The sequence below is a fragment of the Dipodomys spectabilis genome, unplaced genomic scaffold, assembly GCF_019054845.1.
Source record: "Dipodomys spectabilis isolate Male_0828 unplaced genomic scaffold, ASM1905484v1 ptg000098l, whole genome shotgun sequence".
In the NCBI taxonomy this organism is placed as follows: domain Eukaryota; kingdom Metazoa; phylum Chordata; class Mammalia; order Rodentia; family Heteromyidae; genus Dipodomys; species Dipodomys spectabilis.
This window is the reverse complement of record NW_024870775.1, coordinates 2,581,471-2,601,630: the sequence shown is the minus strand read 5'-3', so window position 1 is coordinate 2,601,630 and position 20,160 is coordinate 2,581,471. Positions and strand designations below refer to the sequence as shown.

Here is a 20,160-nt window from a genome sequence, read left to right as displayed (position 1 = left end):
GGTGTGAGGAGAGCAGGACTGACAGCACCTTCCTAGCATGGCCTAGACAGCTTCTTAAGGGGGCGGGGAGGGTCTGATATCCAAGCTTCCAGTCCCCGGCTCCCCTAGGAAGGCATTTCAGAAGGACTCCGATTCAGAAATGGTAGGTCACTAGACATACTGCTCCTTTCGTTGTACATTAGTCGAAATAGTATGAGGTGGCCTTCCAGATCAAACGTCCTAGTTAATGAGTCTATTATTGTTGTTTTGTTATTGTTATTTTTAACTTGTATTTTTAACAGTACCATTGATAAATAACCTGGGACAACTATTTCTTGGTTGGTTGTCTTAAGATTCAGACCCTCAAGGAACTTGCCACTATTATTTGTGTGTGTGTGTGTGTGTGTGTGTGTGTGAGAGAGAGAGAGAGAGAGAGAGAGAGAGAGAGAGAGAGAGAGACAGAGACAGAGAGAGAGACAGAGAGACAGACAGACAGAGACAGAGAGAGAGACAGACAGAGAGAGAGAGTTTTCTGTGGCTTGAGCTGGGGCCTTGGCTCTGTTCTTGAGCTTTTGTGCCCAAGACTGATGCCCTACCACTTGACCCACTGGCTCCAACTCTGGCTTTCTTTTTTTTTTCCCCTAGTTAATTGGAGATTAGGGCTACAGGCATGAGCCACTCACTTCCATTATCATTCTTGAGCCATGAATTATCACTGCATGCACTGTTTTCACTTTTTTTTTTTTTCTTGTGCAGGTCCTGGGGCTCCAATTCAAGGCCTGGGCACTGTCCTTGGACTTTTTAGCTAGGCCAGCTCTCTACCACTGAACCACAGCTCCACTTTTGGTTTCTTAGTGGTTAATTAGAGATAAGATTCTTATGGACATCATTCCTGCCTGGGCTGACTTTGAACTTCAATCCTCAGATCTCAACCTCTTGAGTTTCTAGGATTATAGATGTGAGCTAGTGGTGCCTAGCTTATTTCTACTTCTTAAAATCTGAGCAATCTATACTTTTTATATAGTAGCTGGACCAGCTAACATCTACTTGCTTCTTCAGCAACCACATTCTTATTTTCTTCCAAATTCCTTTGGAAAAAGTTTTAAAACATAATTTAAATATTTTCTTGCACCACAGTGGCCATAGTCTTCAGGAAAGAATAAGAAGCCTTTTTAGAAGGATCAATCTAATCAGACACTTGTATTTTTTTCCCTAGGTTTTCGAAATATGAATTTTTTACTCTTCCTGGCCTTTCTTTGCTTGGGATTAGTTGTAGGATCTTCAAAACTTGATCCCAGATTCAATGTCCAATGGATCGAATGGAAGGAATTATACCAGAAACAATATGGCATGGTTGGTAACATGGTAACATATGAAATTGTCCAGAGAGGGGCTGGGGGTTTAGCCCAGCAGAAGGGTGCCCGCCTGGCGTGCGCAAGGCCCTGGGTTCGGTCCTCAGCCCTGGAAAAAAAAAAAGAAATTGTCCAGAGAGGCATCAGAGAAAATAGTTCTTGCAGATGGAAGCTTATAGTCAGAGAGAATAAACAATGGCCTCTAGAATAAATGCTTCTAGAGGCCAGCTCCTTTCCCAGAGCAAAATGATAGCAATCATCAGCACATTGCGGGCAAGTAATCCCATTGCATCTGATCCTAGAGAACAGCTCCTAAAAATATAAATACCATGCATTGCCATGGTTTCTTTGTCCATCTCTGTCTGCAAATCTACTTGGTAAGCATAGGTTGAATTTATAGTAGAAATAAAGACCATCAGATGTATGTGCCTCTAGAATGAAGAAGAATGGAGAAGAGAACTATGGGAGACAAATCTGAAAATGATTGAACTGCACAATGAAGAATACAACCGAGGGAAACATAGCTTCACTATGGCAATGAATGCCTTTGGGGACATGGTGAGTGTCATGTGCATTACTTAGCTCTCGGCTTTCTTTCCTCAGTCTCTCCCAAAATAATATCTTGTTCTTCGACCATTTTATTTACCTTTACCTGGAAGACTACTGAAGAATTCAGGTTGATGATGAATGGGTTTCAACTCAAGAAACATAGAGTGGAGAATATTTTCCAGGACTCTGACTTCATAAACATCCCTTCATCTATAGATTGGAGAGAAAGAGGCTACGTCGTTCCTGTGAAGCATCAGGTATGACAGTTGTCAGATTCAGACTTTCTATTTCCACACAGATGTGGTAAACTAGGAAGCTATACACAGTTCATTGGTGTTTTTTTTTTTCCTTTAAAATGTGTTTTTGTTAAGCTGGGTGCCGGTGGCTCATGCTGTAATCCTAGCTACTCAGGCTGAGATGTGAGGGTAGAGGTTCAAAGCCAGCCCAGGCAGGAAAATCTGTGAGACTCTTATTTCCAATTAACCACCAGAAAACCAGAAGTGGTGCTGTAGCTCAAGTGGTAGAGCGCTCACCTTGAACTGAAGAGCTGAGGGACAGTGCCCAGGCCCAGAGTTCAAGCCCCATGCTCGACAGAAAAAAAAGTTTTTTGTTAAGTAGTTGTACAAAAAGATTTCAGTTCTATAAGTCAGGTTATGAATATAATGCATCTTGATCAATGTTATTCCTTCCATCATTCTCTCCCATTTCCCCCCCATCCTCACCTTCAAGTTATATAGTTCACGTTTTACCTAATGTACATTGAATATATAAGCCTGAATAGGTTTTCATGTATATTTGCATTTTAGATCAAACTTCCACATAGGAGAGAAAGTATACGCCCTTTGTCTCTCTGAGCCTGAGTTACTTAACATAACTTTTTAGATCAATAAGATTATATCAATATATCACATATACAGATCATATATATGAACCGATATTTAGAATGTCACAACACTTGGTTTGCAAATGACAGCTTTTGTTGTTGTTGTTGTTATATTTTTAGTTTTCATGTGGGGCTTCATGGGCTTTTAGTGCAACCGGGGCCCTAGAAGGACAGATGTTCCGGAAAACTGGCCAACTGATCTCACTGAGTGAGCAGAACCTAGTGGACTGTTCCTGGTCTGAAGGCAACGAGGGCTGCAACGGTGGTGTGATGAATTTCGCTTTCCAGTATGTTATTGAAAACAAAGGCCTGGACACAGAGACGTCCTATCCATACGAGGAAGGGGTAAATGGAGCTCCTTATGTTGTTACCATTCCCACCCTGTGCTGGGAACATGAAGCAGTTTCAGAAACAGTTTCAGTTCCATTTTATTTTATTATTTATTTATTTGCTTACTTATTTATTTGATCAGTTGTGAGGCTTGAACTCAGAGTCTGGGAGCTGTCAAGGCTAGCACTCTACTACTTTGAGCTATAGCTCTACTTCCAGTTTTTGAGTGGTTAATTGGATATAAGAGTCTCATAGGGACTTTCTGTCCAGGCTGGCTTTGAACCATGATCCTCAGATCCTAGCCCCCTGAATAGTTAGTTTTACAGGCATGAGCCACGGGCACCCAGCTATTTATTATTAATTTATTTTTATATCAGTACTGGTGCTTGAACTTGTACCCTGGGTGCTGTCCCTTAGCTATTTTGCTCAAAACTGACACTTTCCCACTCTAGCTTCACCTCCATTTCTGGCCTTTTGCTAGTTATAGATAAAAGTCTCATAGAGTTTTCTAGAAGCCTGGGCTAGTTTCAAACATTTACCCTCAGATCTCACCCTCCTGAGTAGTTATGATTACAGGTGTGAACCATAGGCTCCCAGTATCCATTTTTCCATTTTAGATGGTAGTTTCCAAATCTGAAAATTATTCGAGCTGTCATTTATAAATTATAAGACTTTGACTAAATGATTAATGTATAGCTGTTTCATGCTGCCTGAAATATATATATATGTATATATTACAATATTGCATGGAATACAGATTTTTCATAGTGAAAAATTTCTATGAAGACACTCTTCTAAGGTCTCAGAGTCAGCTCGCCAGTTTAAGGGGACCCCAACCTGTACTGTTGTACTGTTTTCCCAGTATGACATACAAATTCCTGCCCCAGTCACAACCATCTCACTACACTCCTTCTCAGAATGTGACTCTCCCCTCAATTCCTGCAAGTCCACGTTACCTCTTCATGACCCCTCTTCTTGGAACTGACCCTACTCCCAAATTCTCATAGTCTACATAATATGACCCATGTGACTGCCCATGTGACCCAGATGACTGCCCCCTAAAGTTTTGTTTAAATTCAGCCTCCACCTGTCCACAGCTGCTGCCTCCATTCCTCCTTGGAGCAGCCTGGCAGATATGTCCCCTAATAAAGCCTTGAGCTCATACTGGTCTCTCTTGCTTGCCTCTCATTTCTTAAAACTATGGGATAAATTATCTATGAGATAAGTTCTTCATTTCAAACCAACTCATAGCCCTGAACCTCTTGGGATGATGCTTTTAATGGAGTTTACTTGTAAATTGCTAAACTGTAAATTGGTGAGATTTGTTATCTAAGAATTACTATTCAAGTTGGTATTAGTAGCTCATGTCTGTAATCTTACCCACTTCAGATGCTAAGATCTGAGGATTGAAGTTCAAAGCCAGCCAGGACAGGAAAGTCCATGAGTCTTATCCCTAATTAACACCAAAATAAGCCCAAAGTAGAGTTGTATCTCCAGTGGTACAGCACTAGTCTCTAATGAAAAAGCTAAGAGTAGTTCCCTGACTCAATTTATGCCTCAGTACTGACACAAACTAAACAAGCAAACAAATAAAAAAACTCATATTCTCCTATCCCCCAGGAAATAGCTGATGGTAACCAAGCCTCTACCCTTTCCCTTTAAGAAAGGCCCTTGTAAATACAACCCCCAGCATTCTGCTGCTAATGTCAGTGGCTACATGGACATCCCTAAGGATGAGAAGATCCTTAAAGAGGCATTAGCATATGCTGGGCCCATTTCTGTGGCTATTGATACCTCACCACCAACTTTCCTGTTTTATGGAACAGGTAAGCATTTATCTATACAACTTTAGGCAGAAAAGTGGGAACGACACAGTGCCATAAGAGCATCTAGACAATATATAGAATTCAATGTAAATATTTGGGGTTTAATACAACTGTTCTTTCTGTACATGCAATATTTGTTTCCAGTTACGTTAGCACAGCATCATAATGATAAGTACTTCTGAATACAAAATTTTATTTATTTGTTTTTGTGCTGATCTTGGGGCTTGCCCAAGCTGGCTTCAAACCACAATCCTAAGTTTAGCCTCCTGAATAGCTAATATTACAGGCATGAGCCATTGACTTGAAATAATTTTAAAGTCTATTAATTTTACTGGTATTTAATGCTATATTGAATATACTGAACTCTTTTAAACTTCATTATACTTAAGATTAACATACTAACTTTTCTCCAATTAATTGTTGGAGCTTCAAAAATTTCCAATGATATTTATGTCTGATATTAAAACTGAAAAGAACCCCTGGGCTCAAGCAATTTTGTGTCTTATGCCATTTCTTTAAATTCATACCCTTGGATAATAGAATTGTGAGCTTTTAAAAGGTACTCTTTGATGCCTCTTGACAAACTGTTTAAATGGCATGCATTTTGTATATCTGCTAGTGTTAGATCAAAACCTAAGTTCCTTATTTTAAATGATAGAAAATCTAACCTCAAACTAGATCTTATATAAACAGATATTAACTTATAGCTTTTAAATATACTATTTTTAAGTTATAACTATAAATTTAAATGGGAATGAAAATCAATTTTGAAATTTGAATTTCATTTGAATTTTTAGATGCTCCTTTGCCCTGGGTGATGAGGTTACTCACTTTAGTAGCCACCAATCATTTCTTGGTATTTCTCACTCCTACAATGATTTTCCTTTCCCAGGCATTTATTTTGATCCAAACTGCAGCAGCACAGACCTGGACCATGGTGTCTTATTGGTTGGCTATGGCTTTGAATCTGAAGAATCCGACAACACTAAATACTGGCTGGTTAAGAACAGGTATAAAATGCCAGAAAGCACTTTTATTGGAAATTTAAAAGGGATTTTTTTCCTTTGCAATCAATATTTGGAAACAGATTTACAAACCTTAAGCACACCTCTCACATTCCAGAAATCTTAAGATAACCATAAAAATAACATTGTTTGATTTTAACATTTATATCTATCATGACTGATGTCAATGAAATAGTTGACATACTTCCTTTGCATGGGAAAGGATTGTTCAATGAAGTATTTAAGAGCCAGCACTGGAGTGCAGCGGGGATGTGATAGAGGATCTGTGGACCATGGGGTTGCAAGATAGCCTTTCAAAGGCCTTGAATGAAGTACCCTGCTTCTCGTACCCTGTCTCACCAGTGAGGATAAACTTAAGTCAAAGTATGAACTCTCGACAGAGGAAATGTATATGCAGTGTATATGATTGTCTCTCCATTAATTCCATGACCTTCTAAAGTCTTTCTCGCTGGAGAATCCTGTAGTCCCATTTCTGGAGTTCCTGGGAAGTTAAGACCACTGCAATACTTCAGAAAGAGAGAGAAAGCCCAGCCCGTGTCCTGCCTTGTTTTCTCCAAGCTGCCACTGCATAGTACTATTTCAACAATATGTCCACCTAAAGCCCACAAAACAGCCAGATGGCCCATAGCCAGTACATGTCATGTGTCAGAAGTTGCCAACCCATATTCCATAAAATATCCCATGAGCTGTGCCCAGTGGCAAACCTAGAACCATGATCTAAAATGAGCCTCGTGTGTGTGTGTGTGTGTGTGTGTGTGTGTGTGTGTGTGTGTGTGTTAGCATCAGGAAATAACAAATAGACACTTGGAAAGTTCAGCTGTTATTTTGTTAAGCATGTCTTCATTGCCTTCTCCCATCTCATATCCTTTTTAAGTACTCACAATGAAAACATTTGTTCATTTTTGGTGTCTAATAGGTCTTGTGGACCTTTTATTTTTATTTATTTTTTGCTATTCACAGCATATTTCCCTAGTTTCATTGCTTTGTCTATATACTACTCTCTAAACCACAGCATCTTAAGGGAGATATGGCATTCAGGATGGGCCTGACAATGGGAACCCATTATAGTGACATGCAGCAGGCCCAGAAGGTTGCTGAGCTTACCTTCACTGAGCTGGATGACAGTACTGGATTATTTACAACCTGTGAAGACAGTGCTAATGCTGTAAAAAAAATAACAGCCAAAAAAAGGTTAGAGGCTTCTTGAAATTGGTGGAGGATTTTATTCAGTTTCCTTGTTGAAAATTTAGTTGGGAAGGCTAGGCATTGGTGGCTCATGCCTGTAATTCTAGCTATTCAGGAGGCTGAGATCTGAGGATCATCAAAGCCAGCCCAGGCAAGAAAGTCTGTGAGACTCTTATCTACTATTAACTACTAAAAAGTCAGAAATGGAGCTGTAGCTCAAAGTGGTAGAGTGGTAGCCTTGAGTACAAAAGCTCAGAGACAGTGTCCAGGTCAAGTTCAAGCCCTAGCACATACCCAGAAGAAAAAGAAAGAAAGAAAGAAAGAAGGAAGGGAGGGAGGGAGGGAGGGAGGGAGGGAGGGAGGGAGGGAGGGAGGGAGGAAGGAAGGAAGGAAGGAAGGAAGGAAGGAAGGAAGGAAGGAAGGAAGGAAGGAAAAGAAAAATTACATGGGGAAAAAATGGTAGTCACTCAAGAAATAAAGGACAAATGTGTTTGGTATGGGTGAGAATTGAACAAGACAATGTTAAACTACTGAAGAGAAATTCTAAAGAAAAAAAGACTAATCAACACCAAATAAACTAACATTTTCATGTAAGACCTGCAGCGACAGAAGGAAACACAGAGAAACACTCATTTCAGGACAATAGTTTTCTGGATAATACAAGCAGCAGAAGCAAAAAATAGATAAACAGAATTATATCAAATTAATAGTTTTTCCGTACCAGAAATGAGCAGAATAAGCAGGCAGTTTGCAAGATAGAAAACACTTGTGAATACTTCATATAAACAGGGAATTAACATGTATAAAAACTAAGGAATTCAAACAACTCCACAACAAAGAAAGAATCTGATTTTTAAAATGGGAAAGGTTCCTAAGGAGACATTTCTCAAAAGAAGGTACAGAAATGGAAGTATATGAAAAAAAAAGATATGACTCATGACAGTTGGTAGAGCACCAGCTGTGAGTAAGCAAGGCAAGTAAGCACAGGCTCTGATTTAAACTCAGACACTGAAAAAAATAAAAGTTAGACATCACTAAATAATGGATAAATACAAATCAAAGCTACAGTGAAGTTTCTTTCAGACTCCCCCCTACTTAAAATGCCCATTATCAAAAGTGAAAATAAATAATGGCAAGGATATGGAGAAAGCAGAAATCTTAAAGATTATAGTTGGAACATAAATTAGTATAGCCACTATGGGAAATAATACAGATGTGGAAACAACCTCTAGGGATCCATTAACAGATGAATAAATAAAGTGTGGTACATGTATACATTGGAATATAATTCAGCCATAGAAAATTATGATACCCTGTTATTTGCAACAATATGAATTAACTCACAATATGAGTTTAAGCAAAAGACACCAAATACAGAAAGATGATTACATGTTCTCATGAAGGCTTTCAAAGACTGATTTCATAGAAGTAAAACACAAAAGTCACCAGAGGCTATTAAGAGAAGGAAAGAAGATGGATAACAGATATCAAAAAATAACTAGAAGCCAGGTGCTGGTGGCTCATGCCTGTAATCCTAGCTACTCAGGAGGCTGAGATCTGAGGATCACTGTTCAAAGTCATCCCAGGCAGGAAAGTCAGTGAGACTTTTATCTCCAACAAATCACTCAGAAAAAGCCAGAAGTGATGCTGTGGCTAAAGTGGTAGAGCACTGGCCTTGAGCACAATTAGGTTCAGGGACAGTGCTTAGGCCCTGAGTTTAAGCCCCAGGACTGGCTATAAAAAGAAAAGAAAAAAAGATAGCATAGTAGAATGAATATAGTTAATTTAGAAAATATACTGTTACAAGTCACTCACTGTAATCCTAGCTACTCAGGAGGCTGAGATTTGAGAATCATGGTTTAAAGCCAGCCCTGACAGGAAAGTCCATGAGATTTATCTCCAATTAACCAAGAAACAGCCAGAAGTGGAAGGGTTCAAGTGGCAGAGCACTAGCTTTGAGAAAAAATGGCTCAGAGAGAGAGCCTAGGCCCTGAGTTCAATCCCTAGTACCAGCACACACACACACACACACACACACACACACACACACACACACACACACACTAGAATTTAGCAATGCCATTTATTGGCCCCAATAGTTGTGTGCATGCGTGTGTGTGCATGCATGCATATGTGTGCGTGGGGGGCGGGCTGTATGTGTGCTGGTACTCAGGATTGGATCCAGGGCCTCAGGGCCCCTGTCCCTTGCTTAGCTTTTTCTGCTCAAGTCTGGTACTCTAGCACTTATGCCACACTTCTACTTATATGGTTACTTGGAGAAAAGAATCTCCTGTTCTTCTTTTCCAGTCTGTCTTCAAACCATGATCCTCAGATCTTAAACTCCTGAGTAGTTAGGATTGCAGGCATAAGCCACCTTTGCTCCATTAAATTTTTCTTAATTCTAAAATACCCCTGTCCACAAAGGTTTCTCTTTTCTTTTTTCTGAACATGCAGTTTTGTATATAGTCATTGTTTAGGGATAGAGATAAAAGTAGCACGTAGGTTCCGATTCAATAAGTAGCCAATATGAACAAGAACATGTCTCTTCTGACTCTTTACAAACTATGGCCTCCAGCCCAGGGATCAACTAATCACTCTGGTATCTTATAAAGCTAACATATACTTTTACTGATAGTGATGAGATGGCTACGTGTGTTGTTCTTTCTTTCTAAAGTGGAAAACATGCTGTTCTTTCAGCTGGGGTGAAGAATGGGGCATGCATGGCTACATAAAGATAGCCCGAGACTGGAGCAACCATTGTGGGATTGCCTCTGCTGCCAGCTTCCCGCTGTGTGAGCCCATGAACATTGATCAGTGATTGAGGGCATGTATCCAGTTGAGTTGTGTCTTCAGCCTGGCTGTCCCCTAGCATGTGGGATCCACCTTTGAACCATTGAAGACCATCGGTGTGGTGATGAGAATCCAGTGAGAGTGTTTCCTCCGGTAAAACATCACTATGACTTTAATTGCTGCTGTAAGCAGCCTTTCGTTATTATTGTCTTCCCTGATGACTTTGGAGTTTTCACTTTTTGAAAGTATCTCTAAAGTTCTGCCTTTTTAAATAAAATGATTGCAAAGGTAGCAGAAGGACCTCTTTCTGATGTCAATGCAGACTTTTTTGTAGTCTCACATGCAATTCAGTTTTAAAGACAGAGCCAAATGTCCCCCTAGTACAGTCTGAAAAAGAGTGGATAACTTTTAAGTTTTTGTACTGGTCCTGAGGCTTGACCTCAGGGCCTGGGCACTGTCCCTGAGCTATTTTACTCAAAACTAGCACTCCACCATTTGAGCTACAGCTTTATTTCTGGCTTTTTTTTTTTTTTTGACAGATAAATGGAAATGAGTCTCGTGGGCTTTCCTGCCCAGACTGGCTTTGAACCCTAATCCTCAGATCACGACCTCCTGCGTAGCTAGAAATGACCAGTGCCTGGCAAGTAGATGAATTTCTGGCTCTTCCAGTTTTACAATATGAAGACCATAAATCAAATGCCCAGGCTGTGTTGAACCAATCTTTGGAGCAGAACATAGGAAATTGTTTTCATAAAGAAAAAAAAAATCAGGGGGCTGGGAAGGTGGCTCAGTGGTAGAGCGCTTGCCTTGCATGCTTGAGACCCTGGATTCGATTCCTCAGCACCACATAAGCAAAAAAGAAAAAAGCCGAAAGTGGCGCTGTGACTCAAGTGGTAGAGCGCTAGCCTTGAGCTGAATTGCTGAGGGACAGCGCCCAGGCCCAGAGTTCAGGTCCTACGACCGGACCCAAAAAAAAAAAAAAAAAATCACTTAATAGCAAAGCAAATGCACACATCTATGTGACTTCAGTACTAGGAAAGGCCCTGAAAGAATTGGGTGGGTGCAGCCTAGCCAAGTTAGAAGACACACATCTCAGAGCCAGCTTCTTCAGCATCTTCCCCAAATGTTGGTAAAGACTCTGTCATTGGCTAGGTGGCTCATGCCTATAATCCTAGCTACTCAGGAGGCTGAGCTCTGAGCATTGTGGTTCAAAGCTAACTTGGGCAGGAAAGTCTGTGAGACTCTTACCTCCAATAAACCCCTCAGAAAACCAGAAGTGGCACTGTGGCTCAAGTGGTAGAGAGCTAACCTTGAACTGAAGAACAGCGCCCAGGCCCAGAGTTCAATCCCCTGACTGACAAAAAAAAAACAAAAACTCTATCATTGGCCAGCAGTCAGGAAAGCAGGATGCCCCTGGATTTCCAAGGCATGTATGTATTTGGTCCATAGGGGATAAATTTTCAGGCTAGGCTTCAACAGTGGTACTGTGGCTTCCAAAGATTTAAAGAGGGGTTAGGGGAATCAGAAATGACAGTCTGATGCCACGTCTAGGCCAAAGTATCTAATTGTGTTTATTAGCTTTCCACAATAAGCAATGCATATGAAAGAAAAGATTCATTTGAATAAGTTTCAGAAGTTTTAGTCCATGGTCAGTGGACTTCAGTATTTTGGGGCCTCAGGCAAGATCACCTTTCCTAGTGGAGATGAAGTGGTCGAACCAACTGTTCACCTTGGAGCAGCTGGGAAGTGAGAGAGGCAGAAAAGAGGAAGCTGGTTTGTTTGGCAGAGGGGAGGGCCATAGGCCGGGCCTGCAGTATGCCTCTTCAGAGCCAGGGTCCACGGCGGACACCAGGTGTGTTGCTTTCTTGGGCACCACTTGCTCGGCCTATCCAGTACGACCAATTTCTCTCTGACTCTTGGGCGCTGCTCTGAGCAGCATCACACTCTTTACACCAAAAAGTTGGCAGGCACTATGGGAAAAAAGCAAAACAAGAAGAAAGTGGAGGAGGTCCTAGAAGAGGAGGAAGAGGAATATGTAGTGGAAAAAGTTCTTGACCGTCGAGTTGTAAAGGGCAAAGTGGAATACTTTCTAAAGTGGAAGGGTTTCTCAGATGAGGATAATACATGAGAACCTGGATTGTCCCGACCTCATTGCTGCGTTTCTACAGTCACAGAAAACAGCACTTGTGAGACAGACAAATCAGAGAGAGGCAAGGGAAAGCTGATTCTGATTCTGAAAATAAGGGAGAGGAAAGCAAACCTAAGAAGAAGAAAGAAGAATCAGAAAAGCCTCAAGGCTTTGCCCGGGGTTTGGAGCCGGAGCAGATTATTGGAGCTTCAGACTCCAGCGGAGAGCTCATGTTCCTGATGAAATGGAAAAACTCTGATGAGGCTGATCTAGTCCCTGCCAAGGAAGCTAATGTCCAGTGTCCACAGGTTGTCATATCCTTCTATGGGGAAAGGTTGACGTGGCATTCCTACCCCTCAGAGGATGATGACAAAAAAGATGACAAGAATTAACTCTCCAGAGTAGCAGCCCCTGTCATCTCTGACTGTGGGTTTGAAATGGGGAGGAAGGAGTTCTCCTTGTCTTGACACCATAAGGTGGCTTGAGAAGATGTCCTTTGAAGAGCAAGTATTGTTTCTATGCCCTGCAGCAGCCCAAGTGCTTTAAAGCCGTTCCACGCTATATAGTTTGCACACCCATCCCAGTGGAGGGGGAAGGGTTGTGTTTCAAGGCAACCCATTCTGCATTTTGCTGAGAACGGCAAAGGGCTTTCTATGAAGGACAGGACTTGCACAAGTGGGTGTGTGGGAGAGCAAAAAGATACTGTTGATCTTCAAAGAGCATCTCCACAACCCACAGCCTTCTTCCCAATAGTGTTAACTGCATTTTTACGCTTAGCATGTGTGCTGTTTTGGCTATTACTGGTGTATTATTTGGGATTGTGAGGGGTGGGCTGGGAGGAAGGGAGATGAAGATAGGATCATTTTGATTTTAATTTGGGGCTTGATTGGGAAAATGGTGAAACAATGAAGAAAACACTTAATGATTTGGTTCCATGTTCAGAATATTTTACCTTTTCAAAAAAAATAACATAAGCACCATAAATAGGGACTGTGAGAGACTGCTGAAAAGCTGTAAATGAAATGTTCCCTGACTCAGCTTCATGCTGCCTATGAGGCTAAGCCAGTTCCTAAATTACAATGGGGAGAAGGCAACAAATTGAGGAGGGGAATCCTTTATTGGAGAGTATACACAGGCAGACCATTCTGTCCTCTTTGAGGTGCTAAATCTTGAAATTAGAAAAGGATCCCTCTTTTTTTTTTTTTCTTCCAATTATGTTTTCAATTTGTCCACTTAAGCCACTGGCTTGAATTGTTTGGGGAGGGCTGAGGGAGTGTAGGAGATAGAAGAGCCTCGTGCTCTTACAGTAAAGCCTTGTGATCTGTTTTTTTGATCTTTGAACTCTGATACCATTAGTGTCAGGTTCAGTCCCAGCACAAATTTCACTGAGTCACTCCAAAGGTTAATTATTCCAAAAGCTCTGATCTCAGGAGATTAACCTTTCATACTAGGGCAATGCTTTCCTCAAAAAGTATAAAAATAAAAAAGAACAAAACAATCGTAAGATTTAACAGCTACCCAAAAGTATCCCTTTGTCTTTTTTTTTGTTTGTTTTTTTCCCCTGAGACAAGGTCTTGATATATAGCTTAGGCTGGCCTTGAACTCTCAATCCTCCTGCCTCGGCCTTCCAAATGCTGGGATTATAGACATATACCACCATGTCTGGCTAAAATTGCTGTATGGATTCTTGACATTAAGACCTACATCTGGGGCTGGGAAGGTGGCTCAGTGGTAGAGTGCTTGCCTTGCATGCCTGAGGCCCTGGGTTTGATTCCTCAGTACCACATAAGCAAAAAGAAAAAGGCTGGAAGTGGCACTGTGGCTCAAGTGGCAGAGCGCTAGCCTTGAGCTGAAGAGCTGAGGGACAGCGCCAAGGCTGAGTTCAGGCCCCACGACCGGACACACACACACACACACACACACACACACACACACACACACACACACACACACAAAGACCTACATCTACATTGTAAAATCTTTTTTTGGCATGTGTTAGACATCTGTGAAATTTTTGTTTAAGTACACTTCATACCATACTGTCAGTTTTTGTCTTAATAAAACTATCGATTTATTTTTAAAAAAAGAAAGAAAAGAGGAAGCTGGGTTTACTATATTGCCTCAATACTGCCTTCTCACATGTATGCCCAGTGATTTAACTCAAAAGATTTAGATGGGGCTGGGAAGGTGGCTCAGTGGTAGAGCGCTTGCCTTGCATGCCTGAGGCCCTGGGATCAATTCCTCAGCACCACATAAGCAAAAAGAAAAAAGCTGGAAGTGGCGCTGTGGCTCAAGTGGTAGAGTGCTAGCCTTGAGCTGAAGAGCTGAGGGACAGTGTCCAGGCCCAGAGTTCAGGCCCCACAACCAGACTCAAAACAAAAGAAAAAAGATTTAGAGCCAATTACTAGAGCATGTCTCCAATTACTAGTGGAAACTTTCCAGAGACATTACAGTTAAGGATGGACAGGGTCCTAGAGGGTTTCTCTTCTTCTTTTCTCATATTCTCAGATCTCAGCCTCCTGAGTAGCTAGGATTACAGGTGTGAGCCATCAACACTCAGCTCCTGGTGGATTTCTGAGCCTTGTCTTTGGGTTCTCAAGGAATGAGGACAAGCTCCTGAATTTGAAGCTGGACTACAGGAGTGATGCTATGACACTGGGAAAGATAGGTAAGAGAAACATAAATAAAGATTCTACAGGCTAAAGACGCACATAACTCCATCATCCAAGCATTTTGAAAAACCGTGTTTCACCAGGCCAGGTAGTTCACACCTGTAATCCTAGATGGACAGGAGGCAGAGGTTAGCTGTGTGAGATGCACCAGGCAAAAAGTGAAACCATATATGAACAATAAGGACACTGGCTGTGTGGTATAAGTAGAGTACCTTCTTACCAAAAGTAAGAAGTATACTTAACAGCTCAAGGCTCTGATTTTAACACCAGTAACACCTAAATAAAATCAAATCAAACAAAAGGCCAGTAGAGCAAAAAGGTATGGGGGACATTGCTCAAGAGGAAGGGTACTTCCATAGGAAGCATAACACCCTGAATTCAAAACCCCTATATCACCAAAAGAAAGTCATGTTGCCACTCAATGAGATTTAACACAAAACTTAGTGAACAAATTCCATAATCCTTGATGAGGACATGAGATGGGTAGTTGGGATCTCAGCACTCAATGCTTCCAGCAGTTTCTGTCCACACCCATCTAAACTGAATCATATGCTATGCATCATTCTCCATATAATAGGTGTTTAAATTTCAAACTCCTTGGCATGAATGGCAAACATTGCATCTTGAATGAAATTTTATAGTCTCTGTAATAATACTAGCTAGTGTGAGGTCAGTTTTGTGGTTTCCTGATTCTACTACAGGTAGAAACAGATTTGATGCAAGTAGACATTAAGTGACACCTACCTTGATCCTGTGGTCAGCAGTAGGGCAGACACAGTTCTCACCTGGCTGAATGGGTGTTACTGGGAGAGAGGTAGCCAGAGAGGACTTCCAGGAGGAAGGGAAGCATCTACTAGAACAGCCAATTCATGAAAAAAGAAGCGAGGATCTTAGCAGAAATCAGAGGTCAGCACCCTGATACAGGGATGTCATTGGAGACCTTGTGGAAATGTTTGAATCAAGGTGTTGAGCGATGAGGTAAGTTCTTAGGTCTTGAGAAAACAGAGGGAGAGTACAGTCATGATTGTTTTGACATCTCATACTGTCAAAGTCCCTGGAAACCCAGAAGCTTGAAGAAAAGATTTTTTTCCCTTATCTTTTTCTAACATCCTTATAGATTTTTATATCTTTAATTCTATAGTCTATTTGAAATACTTTTTTGGGAGGGTCTATCTATTTTTTTCCCCAAAGGACTAGCTGAAATCTTAACACTAGTCATTCTTTTCCTATGAATTAGAAACAAAATAATTTCTTAATTCTTAAAGACTCTGTTAAGAAAAGGTCAAAAGTTTAAGAATCACATGGTTATCTCAATAGATGCAGAAAAAGTATTTGACAAGATCCAACACCCCTTTATAATGAAGGCTCCGAAAAAAACTAGGAATCCATGGAACATTCCTCAATACAATAAAGGCTATATATGTCAAACCTACAGCCAGCATTATACTTAGTGGCGAAAAGTTAAAGCCTTTTCTTCTAAATTCAGGAATGAGACAAGGATGTCCACTCTCTCCACTTCTCTTCAATCTAGTATTAGAATGCCTAGCTACAGCAAGATGACAAGATGCAGACATAATGGGGATCCAACTAAGGAAGGATGAAGTAAAACTCTCCCTCTTTTTAGATGACACGATCTTGTATTTAACGAACCCCATGGACTCCACTCCCAAGATACTTGAGGTGATTGGAAACTTTGGCAAAGTAGCAGGGTACAAAATTAACCCTTTACTGTAATGCCAATAATGAGAAGAGTACAGCCGAAATTAGGAAAGCAAGCCTTTTTGTATTAGCCCCACAAAAAATAAAATACTTAGGAGTTAACAAAAGAGGTGAAGGACCTGTATGACGAAGACTTTAAAAACCTGAAAAAGGAAATTAAAGGAGAACGAAGCAAGTTGAAAAACCTCCCATGTTCCTGGATTGGGAGGATCAACATCACGAAAATGGCAATACTGCCAAAGGCTATCTACAAATTCAGTGTGATAGCTATCAACATTCCAACCTCATTCTTCAAAGAAATAGAAGAGGCAATCCAAAAATTCATATGGAACAATAAAAGACCCCTAACAGCAAAAATAATCCTTAGTAGAAAGAACAATGCTAGAGAAATATCAATTCCAAACTTCAAACTCTACTACAAAGCCATAGAAATCAAAACAGGTTGGTATGGCACAGGAACAGACTGAGGACCAATAGGATAGGACTGAAGACCCAGAAATGAACCCACAGACCTATAGCCACCTAATCTTTAACAAGGGAGCTAAAGAAATAGAATGGAAGAAAGACAGCCTCTTCAGTCAATGGTTCTGGCAAAATTGGTTAATCACTTTTAGAAAGTTAAAGCTAGATCCTTACATATCACCTTGTACCAGAATTAACTCCAAATGGATCAAAGACCTTGGAGTCAAAGCAGACACTCTAAAAACACTACAGGATGGAATAAGAGAAACCCTAGGTCTCCTTAGCACAGGCCAAAATTTTCTTAAAAGAGACCCAGAAACACAACAAATCAAAGGTTGGACAAATGGGACTGCATGAAATTGCAGAGCTTCTGCATGGCAAAGGACTTAGCTAGCAAGATCAATAGAAAGCCCACATATTGGGAGAAGATCTTCACTAGTCATATAACGGACAAGGGTCTCATATCTAAAATATACCTGGAACTCAAAAAATTAAATCCCCCAACAACAAATTCTCAAGGAAACAACTGCCCAATAAATAAGTGGGCTAAAGACTTAAAGAGAAACTTCTCTGAAGAGGCAAGAAGGATGGCCAATAGACACATGAAGAAACACTCAACTTCCCTAGCCATAAAAGAAATGCAAATCAAAACAACATTGAGATACACCTCACTCCAGAAGCAAGCACTCTAATAACAACAGATGCTGGAAGGGATGTGACAGAAGGGAACCTTACTGCATTGTTGGTGGGAGTGTAAACTTGTTCAACCATTTTGGAAAGCAGTATGGAGGTTCCTCAAAAGACTCCACATAGAGCTCCCCTATGACCCAGCAATCCCACTTTTGGGCATTTACCCAAATGATCACAAACAAGACCATACGAAAGCTATCAGCACAACTATGTTTATTGCAGTATTATTTGCCAGAGCTAAGATATGAAACCAACCCAGATGCCCCTAAGCAGACGAATGGAATTCTATGCCTCTGTCAGAAAAAATGGCATTGCCTCTTTTGTTAGGAAATGGAAAGTCTTGGGAAAAATTGTATTAAGTGAAGTAAGCCAGGCCCAAAGAAACATAGGTCCCATGGTTTCCCTTGTTGCAGTGACTGGTACATGTCTAGGAGAAGCAGAGTCAGTCAAAAGCTATGTACATACGACCATATGAGATAATGTTAAGCAAAATGTACCCCCAAGACAGGGACACAAGAGGTTTTCATTTGTTTGTTTTTCTTTCTTGCTAGTGTTTCTAGTATACTTACAATACACTATATGATTCTTTTGTTTCTATTGTAAGTTCTTCCATGGTATAACCCCTGTTTTCACTGGATTTGATGCTGGTGCTCTGCACCTTGATATATATTTTTGTAATTTGGGGAGGGGAAGGGGTATTGCAGAACGCTTAAATGAGGATGCAGGCTGACCCATTGTGACTACGAGATGTACAGGACACTATATTGAAAACAAACTTTACAATGCTGGGGGCGGGCAGAAGAGTTGGGGAGGTAGGGAGGGGAGTGATGGTAAAGGGAAAATAAAGGAGGAGGTAACAATGCTCGCTATGAAATGTACTCATTACCCTACTCATGTAACTGTAACCCCTCTGTACAACATTTTTTACAAGGAAAAAAAAAGAAAAGGTCAAAAGCTATGTACATATGACCATATAAGATGATATTAAGTGAAATGAACCCCAAGATAGGGACACAAGAGTTTTTTACTTTCTTTGTATTGTTTTTAATGTATTTATAATGTACTATGTGATTCTTTTGTTTCTTCCCCCACAGTATAATCTCTGTTTTCACTGTATTTGATTCTGGTGCCCTGTATCTTGCATATACATTCATCTTATTTGGGGAGGGGAAGGGAAATAACAAAATGCTTAAATAAGGATACAGGTTTGTAACAATGAGATGTACAAGACACTATGTTGAAAATGAACTTTACAACTTCGGGGGGGGGGGGGGTTGGGGGTGGGAGGAGTTCAGGAAGTAGGGAGAGAAGGGATGGTGGGGGAAAAACAAAGGAGGAAATAACAATGTTCATTAGGAAATGTACTCATTACCTTACTCATGTAACTGTAACCCCTCTGTACAGTATTTTTACAATTAAAAAACATATTTTAAAAGAAGAAATAAAAAAACGACTCTTAAAATGGCCCTGTGACTCTTCTGATCACTACTGAAGTCCATCTCCCCAAAATACAATTATAGACCACCTCCTCCATGAATGTCCTCATGTTCCCCAAGTAGAAAGCCAAACATGTACAGGGCACTGCAGGAATTCTTCAACACAAAGAGATCATTGGGTTCCTTCTGAAAAGACACAACCATTTAACACAGGCAGCTATTCAGCAGGAGTAAGTAACCAAGAAGAAAGATTTCTCAGAGTCCTCAGGTCTTTCAGGACTGCCCATGAAAGCACAAATCACTGGAAATTTTCATCAATGTTCTCACATTTGTGTGTGTGTGTGTGTGTGTGTGTGTGTGTGTGTGTGTGTGTGTGTATGTGCGCACGAGTGCCAGTCCTGGGGCTTGAACTCAGGGCCTGGGTACTGTCCCTGAGCTAGCACTCTACCACTTTGAGCCGCAGCTCTACTTCCAGTTTTTGAGTGCTTAATTGGAGATAAGAGTCTCACAGGGACTTTTCTGCTCTGGCCAGCTTCAAACATTATCCTCAAATCTCAGATCTCAGCCTCCCGGGTAGCTAGGATTACAGGCGTAAGCCACCAGCACCTATGTTCTCACATTTTTTAATGAGCCTGTAAGAATGAAATGGAAAGTTCATTCTCTCATCTTGAATTTGATGTGTAGAGTCCTGAATCTTAGCTTTAAGAACATATAAGAATTGCATTTATTACATTCAGCAAAACAGTATATATCATGATTGCAAGTGCCTGTTTCAACTTTGCTTCCAGTAAGTCTCCTTGTGCTGCAAACTCACCAAATCCAGATATTTAAAAGGTATTTTATTTTATTTTTTTTTGGGGGGGGGGTCCAGTCATGGGCCTGAACTCTGGGCCTGGGTGCTGTCCCTCAGCTCTTCAGCTCAAGGCTAGCACTCTACCACTTGAGCCACAGCACCACTTCCGGCTTTTTTTTCTTTTTGCTTATGTGGTGCTGAGGAATCGAACCCAGGGCCTCATGCATGCAAGGCAAGCGCTCTATCATTGAGCCACCTTCCCAGCCCCTTAAAAGGTATTTTAAAATGAACATTTTTAGTGTGAATATTTGTAAGTCTAATAAAGGATTAAGATTAAACTA

The 20,160-nt window shown here is 40.8% G+C and overlaps 1 protein-coding gene and 1 pseudogene across 1 annotated transcript; both read left to right on the top strand.

The window, feature by feature from the left end:
* Positions 1-1,206: 1,206 nt before the first annotated feature.
* Positions 1,207-9,947, top strand: LOC122113644 (procathepsin L-like). Its single transcript, XM_042686707.1, has 7 exons — positions 1,207-1,332; positions 1,767-1,889; positions 1,991-2,137; positions 2,884-3,108; positions 4,757-4,919; positions 5,812-5,929; positions 9,827-9,947. Exons 1-7 carry the CDS (start codon positions 1,207-1,209, stop codon positions 9,945-9,947), a joined length of 1,023 nt encoding a protein of 340 aa, XP_042542641.1.
* Positions 9,948-11,827: 1,880 nt separating this feature from the next.
* On the top strand, positions 11,828-12,561 carry LOC122113645 (annotated as a pseudogene).
* The last annotated feature ends 7,599 nt before the right edge of the window (positions 12,562-20,160 follow it).

Coding starts and splice junctions, on each gene's coding strand:
- LOC122113644 (XM_042686707.1), top strand. CDS start 1,207: ATGAATTTTTTACTCTTCCTGGCCTTTCTTTGCTTGGGATTAGTTGTA. Junction 1,890..1,990: donor TGAATGCCTTTGGGGACATG/GTGAGTGTCATG, acceptor TTTACCTGGAAG/ACTACTGAAGAATTCAGGTT. Junction 2,138..2,883: donor TCGTTCCTGTGAAGCATCAG/GTATGACAGTTG, acceptor TTATATTTTTAG/TTTTCATGTGGGGCTTCATG.